The sequence below is a fragment of the Tachypleus tridentatus genome, chromosome 6 (genome assembly GCF_004210375.1).
Source record: "Tachypleus tridentatus isolate NWPU-2018 chromosome 6, ASM421037v1, whole genome shotgun sequence".
NCBI lineage: Eukaryota > Metazoa > Arthropoda > Merostomata > Xiphosura > Limulidae > Tachypleus > Tachypleus tridentatus.
Window position 1 is genome coordinate 33,603,114 of NC_134830.1, and position 15,991 is coordinate 33,619,104.

The 15,991-nt window shown below is 32.4% G+C and overlaps 1 protein-coding gene across 1 annotated transcript in view; it reads right to left on the reverse strand.

Annotated features, from left to right (window-relative positions):
* Positions 1-756: 756 nt before the first annotated feature.
* LOC143251578 (DNA polymerase theta-like) overlaps positions 757-15,991 on the reverse strand; it is a 104,084-nt gene continuing 88,849 nt past the window's right edge. The window contains exons 21-23 of the mRNA XM_076502850.1: positions 12,491-12,602; positions 9,160-9,420; positions 757-1,053 (exon numbers count right to left, since the gene is read on the reverse strand). Of these exons, the coding sequence (XP_076358965.1) occupies positions 851-1,053; positions 9,160-9,420; positions 12,491-12,602 (576 nt within the window). The 3' untranslated portion in view covers positions 757-850. The remainder of the gene's footprint in view (positions 1,054-9,159; positions 9,421-12,490; positions 12,603-15,991) is intronic.

Sequence of the window (15,991 nt, forward strand, 5' to 3'; positions counted from 1 at the left end):
ATCAACACTGATAAATATTTTCTTTGTACAGAAGTAATAGCAAATATCAACAGTTATACAATATTTTCATCTTATTTTAAGAAAATTGTCTGGCAACTTAATTTTTAAGTATGTTAAAAAAATTTCAAATTCGTTTCACACAAGATGTACAAAATTAGAACTTCCATTGTTGTAGCAAAGAAAAGACTTGCTGTGGTTCATAAATGACAAATGATTCAGTATAAAAAAGTGTACAAAACTTACAAAGTCATTTTATCATAGTTAAGAACAATGTCACATCTCTTGCGTGTAAAATTAAACAGTATGGTAATCACATACAAACTCAGTATAAGGTCCTGCAAATATCTAGACTATTTCCATTAGATAAAACATATCACAGTATAAATATTCAGTCTTGAATATGTTTGACTTCAAGGACTGGTAAGAAAATAAATATGCATAATTACAAGATGACATTTCCTTTAGAAATTAAAATATATTCATATATAAAATGTAAATATGTTAAGTCATTTACTGTACATTTTGTCAACAAAGAAAATAGTGATGTATACATAACATGAAAAATGTTTAAAGTATTAGATGCAGTTTAAGTTCATTCACGACTATATTAAAAATCAAAATCCACAAGACAATAAATACTCAGATTTATTCTTAACAGGTATTCAAAAATTATTTCTAAAATTGTAATCATCTTTACTTTCTGAGTGTGGAACGTTAAAGAGCATAATGTGATATTGAAGTTTGGAGCAATCCCCATTGGACCAGATTAATTTGGAAAGAATAGTCTGGAACTTATAAAAAATTTCTTTCTTATCATCCCCACATGTACCATCTAACATGCAAAGACGTACTATTCAAAATTTGACAAAGTACCCCAGTTTGGTCCAACTTTCAGCTTTACACTTAAGGGCACAGATAATTTTACACACTGCTCCATTTCTCTTTTAACAATCTTTGCTACTACTTCTAGGTCTTTCTTAGAAACTTCATAAATCAGTTCATCATGAAGCTGAAGAACTAAGAAACTGCCAGGACAGGCTCCAACTTCCTGTTCTAAATATATTTAAAATGCAAACTATTAACTTCAAAATACTCATTTTAGAAGAAAGTAAATACATTAGTCAAAATGTGGAAGATATTTCTTTAGTTTGTCTACATCAATTTTCATTATAATATGCAAATAAGTTTTTGTTTTTAGGGGTCATTTGGAAAGTCACCAAGATAAAACATTGAAGCATAACATCATTAATGATTGTGTGTAGACTTTGAAAACATTTTTAACCAATAATACATGTGGCATATTTTCCAGTTTTTGTTTTGTTTTTTTCTGTGTGGTACATATAAATCACTTAATAAGCACAGTCCTTCTAAACAGACGCTTGTACCAGAAATAAGCATTTCAGTTTGTTAAAAACTGTCTTTGTAGTATTAAAAGGATTAGGCCTTAAGATTGACAGTTTTTACAGCACTCAACTTTTGTTTAAACATAATGAAAAATGCATTTTCAGTTCTTTCAACATTGTTTTTATAATTTATGATGTTACCTAATCATGGATATATTACATATTTTACACTCTGCCTAAACATGAGAATTTGATGATTCACAATCTACACATAAATAGTTCTACATATTTTTAAATATGTGCTAAAAACGTGGTGGTGTTAGTACAAATAGTATTTTATATTATATATTGCTGCCATGTTTATTAAGATAAATACCCTTGTTACTACTTATATTTTTCAGAATATTACTTTTGCAAAATATATTTAAAGTAATACTACCATAGTTTACTGGATATATTTTTTCTGTAAAATGTTTTTTCTTAAATTCAGTTGAATCTGTTTTTTTAAGTATTTCACTACAATTTGCTGCTTTCTTTACAATGATAGAGTTGCGACTATATCTTTACCAGTCTTAACAGAAATTTCATATCATCATTCTCATTTCATTGTAATGAGAAGTACTCAACTGGTCTAACTTAACAGTAAGGCATGCATGGTGATTTTTAATTTGAACAACATTGCCAGTACATTCAAGAAACTGTTAAGTACATAGAGGATGCTATGCAAGAGATAAATCATTATGAAGAGATACTACAATGTATTGCTTATTTAGTAGAGCAGCTTTTCCCAATTACTGTGGGATTTTATCAACACAAAGGTGACAACTGATTTGGAGAATCAACACAAAGGGCACAACTGATTTGGAGAATGGAGAAAGACATGAGCAGTTATGGCAGACAATAATGCAAAATTAAGAATTTAATATATTTTTCATTAATGATAGTAACAAGTAATTATTGCAACCCATATAGGATTTTAATGCATATCCATGTATTACATCTCATCACTCATTTACAAAAATGAGGGGGGCATGCAAAACACCATATTTGTTAAAGAGGGTATAAATGACAAAATTTTGGGTAATGGTGCACAAGAGGGTTCAGTAATTTTAACTGCTGCATCTCTGGTCTGAAGAAATAATTCTAGTAACTAGAATATTTGGGTAATGGTGCACTAGAGGGTTGTACAGTAATATTAACTGCTGCATCTCTGGTCTGAAGAAATAATTCCAGTAACAAGAATATTTGGGTAATGGTGCACTAAAGGGTTGTACAGTAACGTTAACTGCTGCATCTCTGGTCTGAAAGAATAATTTCAATATTCTGGTTACTGCTGATCTTAGAAATTCTGCCTCTGTCAGCACATTTGTTAACAGTAGTACTGCAACACTCCAGAATTTATTTTTTTTGTCATACAGCAAGATGCGAGCTCTGAAAGTATATGCTTTTGCCATGAATACTGAAATATTAAAGGCATCTAACCATTCTAAACCTGAACCTTCTGGTGGTTAAAGTGGCACCACAAGTATTTGTATTATTATAATTTTTCCTCTGCACATATATCATGCTTTATAACTTTATGGTATTAATTAAAACTTCTGGTCATTACACCCACATGTAGCATAACCGGCAAGGACGTGAGAATAAAACAAGTTGAAAGCTTCAAATATTTTGGATATACTATAACATCAAATGCAAAGAGTGACACAGAAATAAAGAAAAGAATTGCAATGTCCAAGGATACTTTCAATAAAATGAAGTCCATATTCACAAACAGGAACATAACAAATGTCACTAAAATTAACACCTTGAAATCATATGTATGGTCTGTTCTCTTATATGGCTGTGAGAGCTGGACACTGAACAAAGATACAGAGAAGAGATTAGAAGCTGCTGAAATGTGGTTCCTTAGAAGGATGCTAAAAATATCATGGACTGAAAGAAAAACAAATGTGGAAGTCATGGAACTGGCAGGATACAAAAGGTCCCTCATGAAAACTATAAGAAAGAGACAAATGGAATTTCTAGGACACATCTGTAGGAAGAATGGGATAGAGAAACAGATGCTATGTGGAAAAATAGAAGGGAGGAGAAGCAGAGGGTGTCAAAGAACTAAATATATCGACAGCCTCAATAACTATGTCACCAAGAACTCAATGAGCAACATCGAGTTGATAAGGAGGATTGACAACAGAGAGGTCTGGCATGCCATGGTCGTTGATGTCTGCCGCAGATTTGACACATGAAGAAGAAGAAGAAGGTCATACTTCTGGTTGCCATTTCCATCCTTAACTGTAGACAGCTGAACCCAAAACTTGTCAACATTCAACTGAAGTACAGTTTTTGAGAAAGTATCAATTTGATAGTTCAAATATTGCCCTTCCAACTTGTCAATAGTGTTGTGTTCATATGTATTGACAAGGACAGGATGCCTGTCTGTGAAGAAGCATAGAGAAGAGAAATCTTTGCTGACTTTCAGTTTTGGATCAGCAGCCTCTGCGTGAATCAGAATTTCGTCATTTAGAGGGAAATGTTTCATCATGTAATTTGTAGCTGCAATATAGTATTTCTTGACACTGGTGTAGAAGCTGATCAGGTCCAGGTCCTTTTCATATTTAACAATGTATTCCTTGGCAGCATTTCCAATAGAAACTGCCACATCAGATATATGTAAGGATTCATTGTTGTAATGAAGTTCATTGATGTTGCCTTCAAGATATTCTGGCTTGATGTATCTGACAAGTATATTTTTAACTTGTGTAATCAGAGTTCTATGCATAATGTGTATGCAAGGTTCTTCTCTCTGCAATATCAAATTGGCTTGCTCAAATAGAGAAACTGCAGACTAAAGAAAAAGACAAAATAACAAGTTCATTTTGTTGTCCAAGAAAACTGTTAACTTATCCAACTTGCTCTGCACATAACTTTTCTTGGTTACTTCCTTGCTAGCTTTCGTTTTCTTCTTTTTTTTCATTGATTGTCTCTTCTTTAGTTCAAGGTCAGACTGCCTAAACATATACTGAGTTATATCAAATGTTACTTTGTCTGTTTTTAGAGACTGTTGTCTTGTGTCCCTGTGTGGCTGAGAGGATATCCTGACTGTTAAAGTCTTGCTGCCTGACTGAGCTGCACGTTTAGATCCTTTTGAATCTAGTTTTTCTTTTCACAGTGAAAATACTTTTTCAATATCTTCCACATGCTCAATATTCTGTTGAGGCACACCCCAAGTGATAGCCATCTTGTGTTAACAAGTTGTAGAATTTTTCTTGTTTCTTTGTCATACAATCCTTGAAACTCTTTGAAATGTTTTCTGCCAGCACTTTTGTCCAGAAAATAGTAGATATCTATCAATATATTAGAAATTGGGCAGGGCAGTTCTCAGGAAGCTTTCTGGACAGCAATATTCATGAGGTAACAGGCACAGCCCATGAAGTAAATGCTTGGCTGTCATCTTGATATGTGTCCCATCACACCTTTACCTGTACTAGAAATAACTGAGGCATTGTCTGAAGAAAAACTAAGACAGGTTTCCCATGGAATTTTCCTCTTTGACAGTTCATGATCCAAAAGCTTGAAAATATTCTCTCCCATTGAAGTTTCTTTCCATTCCACTGTTGTCAAAAGAGAAAAAACAATTTTTCCAAGCAAAGGGTCAAGATATTGTACAACCACTGGATACAGTTTTGAGTCATCCATGTCTGTGGATCCATCTGTGGCTGAACTGTAAACACTGTTAGTAAATATGCTTGAAATCATTATGTCATCTTCACAACTCAACATTTGTACAATGGCTGTAGTTTTGGTTCTAGCACAGCCATATTTTTTCACTACATCAGAGTCTGGGAACATTTTTCTGAATAGATGTCCTGCATGATCGGCTACAGCTAGGGGTAAATTATGAGCAATGACGAATTGTGTGAACATCACTTCTGCATTTCTGAATTCTTACTCATAAATGTCGTTATCTGCATTGTTTTTGTCTTCGCCTCAGCCTTTTGTTGGTGAGATGCCAATTTTGTATGTCTGGAACAATTGTTTATTCTGCCATGCACCATACAAAAATCGATGTGAAAAACTGCATAAAACGCATGACTGTCACTGACTTTTGATGCAATGACCGGATATTTTGCACTATACTCTTTCCTAAGTTTTTGATTCACAGTTTTAGTCCTTTTAGATTTGCCAGAAACAAGACAATCTGGTGAATGAAGCCTCTTAAAATATGAGAAATACCCATCTACGTGAGTGCTGATTGGCTGACAAGCACTGATGATGTAACTATGGATTTCCCCACATACCCAGTATGGTGAAGCACTGCACTCAAGCTGTTGGTAGACGTCGGAGATACAAATATTTTTCATTATTTCAAACACAAACATAATTATCGCAAGTAGTCATTTGGACTATGTCTTTTATTTATTATCAAAATTTATTTGTATCTCACTAGAAATTTTCTTTTCACCCCTTTCAAGCCCTGGGGAAGCAATTTATCACTTTTTTTGTATAGGCCTATATAATATAGAATAATTTGGGAGTTGCAACGAGTTGTAATATTTGTCTGCATGAGCGTATAGTCATAATGTATACACCAAAATCGTAATGATTACGCTCAAATCGTAATGGTTGGCATCTCTGCCACATTAACATCCCACTCTGGTAGGGCAACCCACCATGGAGTATGATGTATCTGGAAGAAATGGATAATCAGGGAGAAAGTAAAAGACATAAAAATGTTATGGTATTGGATAAAATGATAGGTGTGGGATAAAACCACTTGAAAACTGAAAATCAAGAAGACAGAACCAAAAAGCCAGGTAAGAAATTCTGCAACACAAGGAACAGTGGGTTGATCAGCAGAAAAAGCTCAGCCCAAAGATCGAAAGTGGAAAACTTTCCATTTACGCTGATAAACTTCCATAGAAGTGCAGATAAAATGAGCCAAAAGTGAGGCTGCAAGTCAGAACAATCCCAATCTCTTTACCAAAGACCAGATAAAAACCAAGTAGGTAGATAAGAAGAGCAGGATGAAGCACAGCTGACTGTGAAATTATCAGATAAATCATTACCAGATGATGTTTGGCCAAATGGCAGAAACGTTTCAATGCCTGATTGACAGCGCGAGAAACTTCAGAGTGTTGTTATAATAAGGCTTCTCGGACACCAACTGACACCTTTTTGTTAATTCATCCACACCTCCATCTCTGGAGGGAAGCATTTGTGAAAATATCTAAATCCAGATAAGGAGGAGGAAGCAGAATACCTGCTAATATGTGGGCTCTGTCCAACTACCAATTCAGCTCATCGAATGTGGTAAAAAGAAGGATAGTAAGAGTCTCCAAAGATTCCACTGGTTGAAGAGCTCACATATGCAGCCATGGAAGACCACATCACTGAAAGCATAGAACCTTGCAAGCTATAAGAATGGAAGCAGTGAGAATGTGCAAACTGAAAGCTCCATTAAACAAAGGTGAAGAGGAGAAGGGGGGGCAACTGAGATGAGCATTGAGAAAAACATACAAATGAATCATGTAAGGGGTAGGTTGAAAGAAAGACTTCTTCAATTTGATTAACCACTTCACTCAAGCCACCTCCCAGAGCAGCTGAAGAATACGACAAGTAGACTCCTGTTTGGAATGAGCTAACAATAACCAATCGTTCACAAAATAATGAAAATACATCTTAAAAGTACAAAGATGACAAGGAAAAGCTTGAACCACCTGACAAAAAACATATGGGACCAAAGCAAGCCCAAAGGGTAGTGTGCAAAACCAATAAATCACCCCACGCCCACGATGGACAAACAGAAGATATTCTTACGACTGCCAAGCAATGAGTACATATCAGTACTTATTTTGCAACATCCATCTTGGGCATCCATAAACTTGGAGGAAAAGCTCCCTTGAGAGTGAAAAACGATTCCATGGTAAAACAAGAGAGACTGGAGAAAGGTGGAAAAATTAACTGAGGAGAGAAGAAGAATAATTGTGCAACAAAAGAGGGCAAGGATCACAGGAAAACAGTAAAAGGGATAAAAAAACATCACATACCTGAGAAATCATATCTAAAAAAATCCGTTTTGTGTTTAGCTGATTATGCAGAAGGGGCACAGGAAAACACAGCAAATTCCAGTGGTGGAAAAATCTCCATCAGAACAAACAGGTTTGAATTGTTTGTGGGGAAGCAGTTGGCCCATATAATGTTCAATCTCTTGGTGAATAATATCAGATATATCTATTGGCAAGCTGATCCCATCCTCAATTAGTAAAAAAGTGCTTGTAGTAGGTGCAAGACCCAAAGTGATCACATAAACCTCAGAATTCATGTTAAAAAGTAATAAATCAAACAAATTGTTTGATGGATAGAGACAAACATGTGAAAAACAAAAATAAAGAATGGGAAGTAAATTCAAAATAGAGGTGGCAGCTATATAATAAAAAATGATTAAGAAACCACTTCAGAAATATAACTGTTAAAGTTACAATGACAAAACACACAAAGTAAAATTTGAAATGTTTAAACACAAGCAATGCTAAGCTAGAAGTAATAATCTGGTATTTTTTTTGAGTCATGTAACAAGTGTGTATGGCATTTATTTTTAGAGGGTTTTCACATGATGATTTGCATGAGACACGTTGGAATGAGTCATTTCCAATGGTGGGGAGGCAAAAGATTTGTGGCATGCATATAAGAAAACCAAATTTGCATATAGATGGTTGCACTGAATGAGAATAGCTAATTAAGGGAGAAGTAAAGTAACATATCATAATTATTTAAATACTGGTTAAACAGTAAAATTTCCAAAGGTACCATTTATAGTTAGATACAGCAATGATGCTCATTCTAGATTCACTAAATTAAATTATAAATCCCTTTAACTGATAATAAAGAAAATTTGAATTTTATCATTTTTTGGTGTGTGTCAGCAAATTATAAAAACTCAAGAAGTTCAAAATACATATTAACAGCTATACAGTGCAACCCTGATTCATTTATTTTTGTTTTTAATTCTAAATCAGTGGCATATACATATAGTTACATATAAAACCCAGGGCAGTTTCCAAAGTTGAAGGCTGTGGCTCCAGTCCCAAACACAGAGATTAGAGTTCTTAACCTGTGTTAGCCAAAGTACTTTTAGGCCCATCAGTATTAATTCATGTTAAATTTATAAATGTCACCATCTATTGTTATTAAGCACAAAACTATGCATCTGTGCTATGCCGACTCCAAGCATCAAAACTCAAGTTTGAGCATGATAAGCTCAGACTTTACTGTGAGGCAAAACACTTTTTTTATTATTTATTAAACACAGAGTTATGTACGCACTACAAATATCAAAAACTGAATTTTAGTGTTGTAAGCCTTCAGACTAGCCACTGAGGACTGTTAAAAAAACAAAGGGTGCCATAGTATTAACATTATAGTTTTTTATTACAAAATATATTAAACAGTACTTAATGTGTACATAATTGTCAAACTAACAGTGGCCATTTACTAAAATATCTTTCAAACACTTTATATTTTTAATGATTGTTAGAAAAAGAACCAAAAAGTTTGGTATATCACTTTTTAAAACCCCACAAAATCCTAGCACTTTTTACAGGTGGATCTGTTTTCTTTCTTTACCCCTGAAGAGTCTCAGTGAGATTATTTTTTGACAGATGGTTGCAATCTTAGCAATGATCATAGAAAAATTTCCAAAGTATAGCTGTATTAGTTGTATTAACCTCTAACTGTTTTTTCTATACTAGGAAACCTAGATTTGATATTACAGCAAGACTTAATGGTTCATTCTATAGCGAGAAACTATTCTGTTTACCTGTTTTCTTTTTCTTAAAAGGTAAAACTGTTGTTGAAAAAATCTGGGCCAGTTCCTGATCAATGCGTGCCATAGAAATTTTCATCAGGTCAGCAGCTGAGCCCTGGACAATAGTGTTAACTGCTTGTCGTTCTGCTTGAGCCCTCGCATGATGATTTTGGCTGTTGATTGACAGTAGGTAGCGCCTTCTTCCATACAAAGTGTTCACGTATTCCTTCTGACGGCACTGATCCACAACGAGTTGTAAATATTTCTTTATTGCTGAAAGACCCCAGTGAAAGCATGTTAACCAAATATAGGCCAGCTTCAACAGATTTTCTTTTTCATAAGCTATTGCACAGAAATGGCAAAAAAAAAAGACTAAGGAAAATTACTGTAACAAATACTTACAATGCTGTACAACTGTGTAACAAGCAAATTATACATATTTAATTAAAACTTAAATGTCAATAAGGATTTATTCCTGTTAGGCTAAAGAACACCAATGTCAGGAAACAAATCAAACATAGATATAATGAAGTACGTCTATGTTGCTTTATTTTTATTTCAACCCTCATACAAAGCTACACAAGGGTTGTTTGCATTAGCCATCCCTAATTTTGAACTGGCAGATTAAAGTGAAAGCAGCTGATCACATTCTCTACTAGTTCCTGGGCTATTCTAATTGAATAACAAGACCTGATTGTCACTTGCATATTGTGCATATGGCCCCAGGGTGCACGGTGTGATTTTACAACAAGACACATATCATTAACCCTTGGATCCACAGTACAACACAAAAAGTAACTACCACATAGGAATGGTAAACCTGAAAAGTTTAGAAACAAGGAAGAGATGAACACACAAAAACCACGTAATAAACATTACTCTGTAAATAGCCTAGTCTTCCCAAGGATGACTTTTATCTCCAACTAGTTGTTGAATTTCTGTCAGTTGCAGGAATTCAGACTTGAATAAAAGCATTTAAACTGGAGAGCTATATAGTCTTACAGTGGCTGATAACCATAAAATTGTAAAATTGACTTAATACTTATTGGATACTTACACAAGGATTTTTGTATTCATCTATACCTTGTTTCTGTATTTCTTAGCATTGTTGTCCCTACATTATACTTAATTTTTGAAATATTCTTTTTATTGCTTATTACCCTCTCTTATTGAATAAGGTTGATAAGTTAACATCAAATTTGTTTTGATAAGATAACGGTAATATATATTGTTAATATCATATCAGTTTTGTCTGTTTCTCTAATTCTGGATTACACTGGAGCCAGTGAAGCTGGAGTGGGTCCTCCAGGACAGTACTCTGGAGCACTAGACCAATGTTAAGGGAATATTTACAGAAGTTGCACCTCCAAGCTTCACTGCATGTTCCTACAATCAACTCCATCACATGCTAGGTTCATGTCGATTAAAGGCGAAAACACTGTATAGATCCCATGCCACGAAGCATGATATCATGCACTTACACACATACAGTGAAAGTATTTTAACAGATATCATGTTTCTGCAGTGAAAGTTACAAATATTCATTATGTAAGAACAATTTGTGTAGCTATCTAGTAAGCAGAAATGAAATTTATTTATGAAATGTAGAAATAATATATGCTTATAAACTGAACTTATTGCTCAGTAGTATTTTCTTTTTGTTATTTTCTAACAAAAATACATGTGGTAGAAGAACAGAATAACATTACTGTTAAACATTATATAAATGGCCACTAGGTACTAAAATAACAATATAACTCAACTTCAACATTTGTTTGTAAGTATCAAAAAGTAATAGATTGAATAAAGCAGCCACGTTTCCTCCGTCCATCCCAACATACTGAACAATACCCTGCTTAGTGATAGCTTGTTCCCAAGTACTCATAAAATAAAACCACTGATAAACTTTAGCCGTTTTTCTTTTTTGGCTAGCATGGAAGAAAAAATTAGCACTTTGCTCTTTAGCTGATTCCTAGTTCTCCATTTTAGCAACGTTTTTCAATGATACTAGGAGCTTCAAATACTATGAAACAATAATAGCAATTAAGTGCTCAAATAAGGCTATAACACATTACAATACCAAAAATAACACTATGTAACACAAATTTTGTTCCTGGATAGTATGTGTTATTTCTTAATTGATAATGTTGTAAAAGTACAGAAAATGACCATTATTCTCTTCAACCTTTGCTTTTGTGACCTGGATAATGAAATTTAGAAATTAATCTATTTTCTATGTTAAAACAGGCAAATTTGCACATTTACATTTACATAAGATCTGAATAAAACAACATATGAATCAAGATTCACATGTATTTATACTAAAGTTATGTAAAAAATGAACAAAAATGTTTAGAAGTGAGTAGTTTTTCAAGATTTGTGACTGTTATGTAAATCAATTTTATACATCAGCCCCCTAACATAGTCTCGCATCACGTTTTCGTTATACGCTCCCAGGTAACAAAAACAAAGTTTGAAGAAAAAAATAGGTCTTTTCTATTTACTTTAGGCATAAGCAATTGGGAAATAACACTTTCTGCCCTGGAACAAGAAAAAGTAAAAATCCTGTATTACAAAAGATATATTGTTCCTGTAAAAAAAGCAATGAATATACATCACAAAGTCATTAGATTTTTAAAAAACAATCACCATGCTGACAAAAAACAACAAGCAAAAAAGGTGTAAATTAGGAGAAATTTATAGACAGCCAGTAAACAACAAAGTTTAAAAACATAAAAATAACTTTATTTTTAGATATTTATTTTGAAAGTTTTATGCTTCTAAATTACCAAATAAACAATTTGTCTCTTTAACTGTCTCAGAAGTTATATATTTGTATTCCAGTAAATATGACGATCAGTTGACTTGGGAGAATTAACCTAATAACCCAAACACTTTCAGGTAGTGGACTTTTTTTACATTAGGGATAAATGGCAATTACTTAATGGTTTATGATCACAGACATGATGCTACTTGTGTTTATTTCTGAGCTTTTGTTACACTATCAACAAACATGACACAACATTGTAGATTCCTTAAAATAATACAGTGTTATAAGAACAGGTAGAGAGATATTCTTTGGTGGCAGTTTGATTAATATAATAGGATGTGATTTAATAGTAAAATTTTATTTAAAAAACAAATCCATAAAAAATATTTTACTCATATATATACATCTGTGTTTTAGACACTAAAACTACAGTAATTCACATATTAAATCATCATGGTATCAAATACACTATGTTTCTCCCAACATGTTAAATAAATTTCAAGTAAATTCAGTGTATTGTTTAACTTTATAACACTTGAAGTAAAACACAAACATTCGAACCACAGATATTACCTGGGAAAGTATTCTTAAATCCTTCACTGAAAGCTATTGCTTCATCTTCATTAACCCCTAATTGATCACTCAAGGCTTTAGCTCCAATACCATAAATGATACCATAACAAATCTGTGAGAAATGAAAAAGCTTTTAACATGCAGATAATCATCTTATAGAAGCATTAGCAATATCTAAAGGACACAGAAAAGGTATAACATTGGCCAAAAATCAATCGTTTGTAACTAAAGCTGGTCCATTTAGTAGAAGTTGATAACTGATTAATTATTAGGCTCATTAACCAATAACATTCTACTAATCAATTACTCTACAATGAGATGTGGATAATTTGAATAATAGAAAATAGTTATAATTGAAAACATTCATTTCAGTTAGTTGATTATTTTCATGAGTTGCAACACTAATTTATTAAACTGAACAACCTTGAATTAATGGAAAATAAGAATGACAAACCACAATTGCAAAATTTCAATTACTTGGACAATTTGAATAATCAGAAATATAATTTGTTATTAGTTTATTATTTTTATGCCATTAATCAATTTAAACTATCTTACATGACACTAGTTGATATTATAGGTGCTCATAGGTAGTGAAAATAATAACTCACTTCCATTCATAACTACTGTCAATAGCTATTTAGTAAACATATATTTTGAAGCTTCCATACAATTTCAAAAACTAGAAAAGTTAAATTTAGCATAAGTAAAACTAGATAAGAGAGGAACTAAAATGTGAAAGAAAAAAACAATACATAAATTAGGTTACATATATAGTGAATAAACTTTATTGAAATTGAATGACAATGTTATGGTCACATGATATACCCATTATTTAAAAACTTGTTTCTCCAGATTATATTATTAAAAAAAAGTTCTTTCTTATTCTGATGACAAACTTTAGTAGCTTCAAATCCTATTAAAAATTATATATGACTAAAATGCAATGCTGAAAATTAGTGAGGACTGTTGGCAGAAAAAATAAAAGAAATAATTGATATAACCCTCAATTTTAGAATCTTTATAACTGAAATTCATTTCATGGGCATGTGATGACATCTGTAGTTGTTACTTTTTGCACTTCTTCACAGAATCTTCAAAACTACTGCAGAAAATGTTAGTTACATTAAAGAACCTAGGAATGATAGCCCGATGTAAAGTATTACGTGAGTTTCAAACAAATTTTCACTGAGCTAAGCTAAATTCATTAAAAACTGCTAATGATGTCTCACACAAAACAAAACCAGCTGTGTCTCTGTGACAAATTCTTGTTACTCAGAACCTATGTTTACTAATACAATGAATGAACGATGTATCTCACCATACAAAATCATTTTACTTTTTAATTGTAAAATAAAACATGTTGCAGTTCGTACTTTGCTCAAAGCCATGTGGTAGTTATAAAAACTTAGTGTTCCCAGCTATGTATCATAGTAGCATTTACACAGTTTTTATATGATGTATAATTTAATAAATATCTGTGTAAATCATTAAGGGTAAAAACTAATGGTATAAAAAATAAATAATCATTAAATAAATAAAGTTTGATATACTGGACACAGAAATACAGATGATTATTTTTTACCCTCAGTCCATATATATGGACTGAGAGAGATTATACAAGTTATAGAAATACAAAACATATGTTTCAGAAAAATAAGTTTTAAAACAGGAAAAATAAAATTTTTACTATGCAAGGCAATCATTTCCTTTGGTTTTGAAACATTAAAATATTTTTTAAATTCTTTCACACCAAAGTTTTTGTAAAGGAAGAATGTTATGCTGGTTGTTATAATTATAACAATTACTTATAACACTGCACAACAATTTTTTTGAAAAGTTTTGCTGATTCTGACAGGTACCTGGTGGGTATGCACAAATACAGATTTGGTTTTGCTTCATCACGTAGGAACTCTGAGAAATAGACAGCTAACTGTTTACCGGCAATAACGTATTTAATTGCGTTTATGTTTCTAATACGCTATTAAGTTCAACATAATTAAGTGTTTTGCTCTTGATTTTCGTTTGTATTCAATGTCCTGTGCATCACGTTGCAGTGTCCAACAGTAGTCAACAAGCATTGACGGATTCTAGTTACCTTAATATCGTCTTTCCATTGTAGCAATGTCCTGGTGAAACTGAAAATTTCGATGAAATGGTACGTGATGGGCAAATTTGGATGTGATTTTCGTGATCAGAAGCCAAAAATCTATAACAAACACCCAACAGTGTTCAAAAGCAAAACTTTGTTATGCAGTATAATTAAATTAGGAAAAGTTTAACCACATAGTTTTCAAATTCATTATCCAGCACAAGTTCAGATACTCTAATTAATATTCATGTGACATCAGTTACTTGTCATTCATAGCAATTTTTATCTCCCAGCAATAATAATAATAAGAGTTAATTTTGAGGTTTAACACATTATATTATTAAAGATTATCCTGCTTTTTAAATGTAAAGTATTGTTTAAGGGATATGAAAATTAAACACTCTCACAAAACTAAGAACAGAAATGTATCTTGCCAACTGAATCTGTGTTCAAGTTGAAAGATAGAGGCTAAAATATTTTTTATAGATATAATACATGAATGAAATAGTTCATATTTTAGTCTATTACTAGCAAAGTATGCTTCCCAAAATAATTTCATTTACATTTTTTGTGTATGTTCAAAACCAAGTCTAAAATGGCCCATGTGACTACATCACAAGTTCAACTGTTGTTGTTGTTTTGAATTAAGCACAAAGCTACACAATGGGCTATCTGTGCTCTGCCCACCATGGGTATTGAAACCCGGTTTTTAGCATTGAAAGTCTGCAGACATACCACTGAGCCACTATATTTTTATGAGTTACAGAATGTTACATACACACACCCATATATATATACTTAATTACTAATCATAGTTACTAAATCAAATTTTATAAGGAAATATTGAAAAAATCCTCAATCTCCTCTAGTGTGAGATTTGTGATATTTACTCTCTGAAGACATCCTCTCTTCTGTACTTTATTTACCATCTCTCTGAGAAGTATAAAATTTAACGTAAATTACTCACTATAACGTTGTAATCACTCAAGGAAGGCAAAATGTTTATAGTCTTCATGATAATTTGTCTAAAGAGCAATCAAATAGAAATTCAGACCATTTCCTACACGTTAATCTTTCACATCCTCTATTTCACAAATGTCAATAGGTTTCTCTCACATTTAATACTGTATTATTTATTAAAACCAATAGAAAGCCAAAGTTTTAAGCCAGCAAATGCCATATTAAATTGTTTTATACAGAGAATTTTCTATTCATTGTTTAGTTCAAAGTATTTTACCATGGGAAATACATCTACAAGCTAAGCTGAATTTTTAATGGCTTTTGTTGCAGTTAGAATTAAGAGAGTTACAAAACATTATCTGCTCTTTATATGTTATTATTCTGTGCTCTTTGGTGTATTATTTAATTAATTAAAAATGATTTAATGGAGTAGTAACATTGGTATCAAA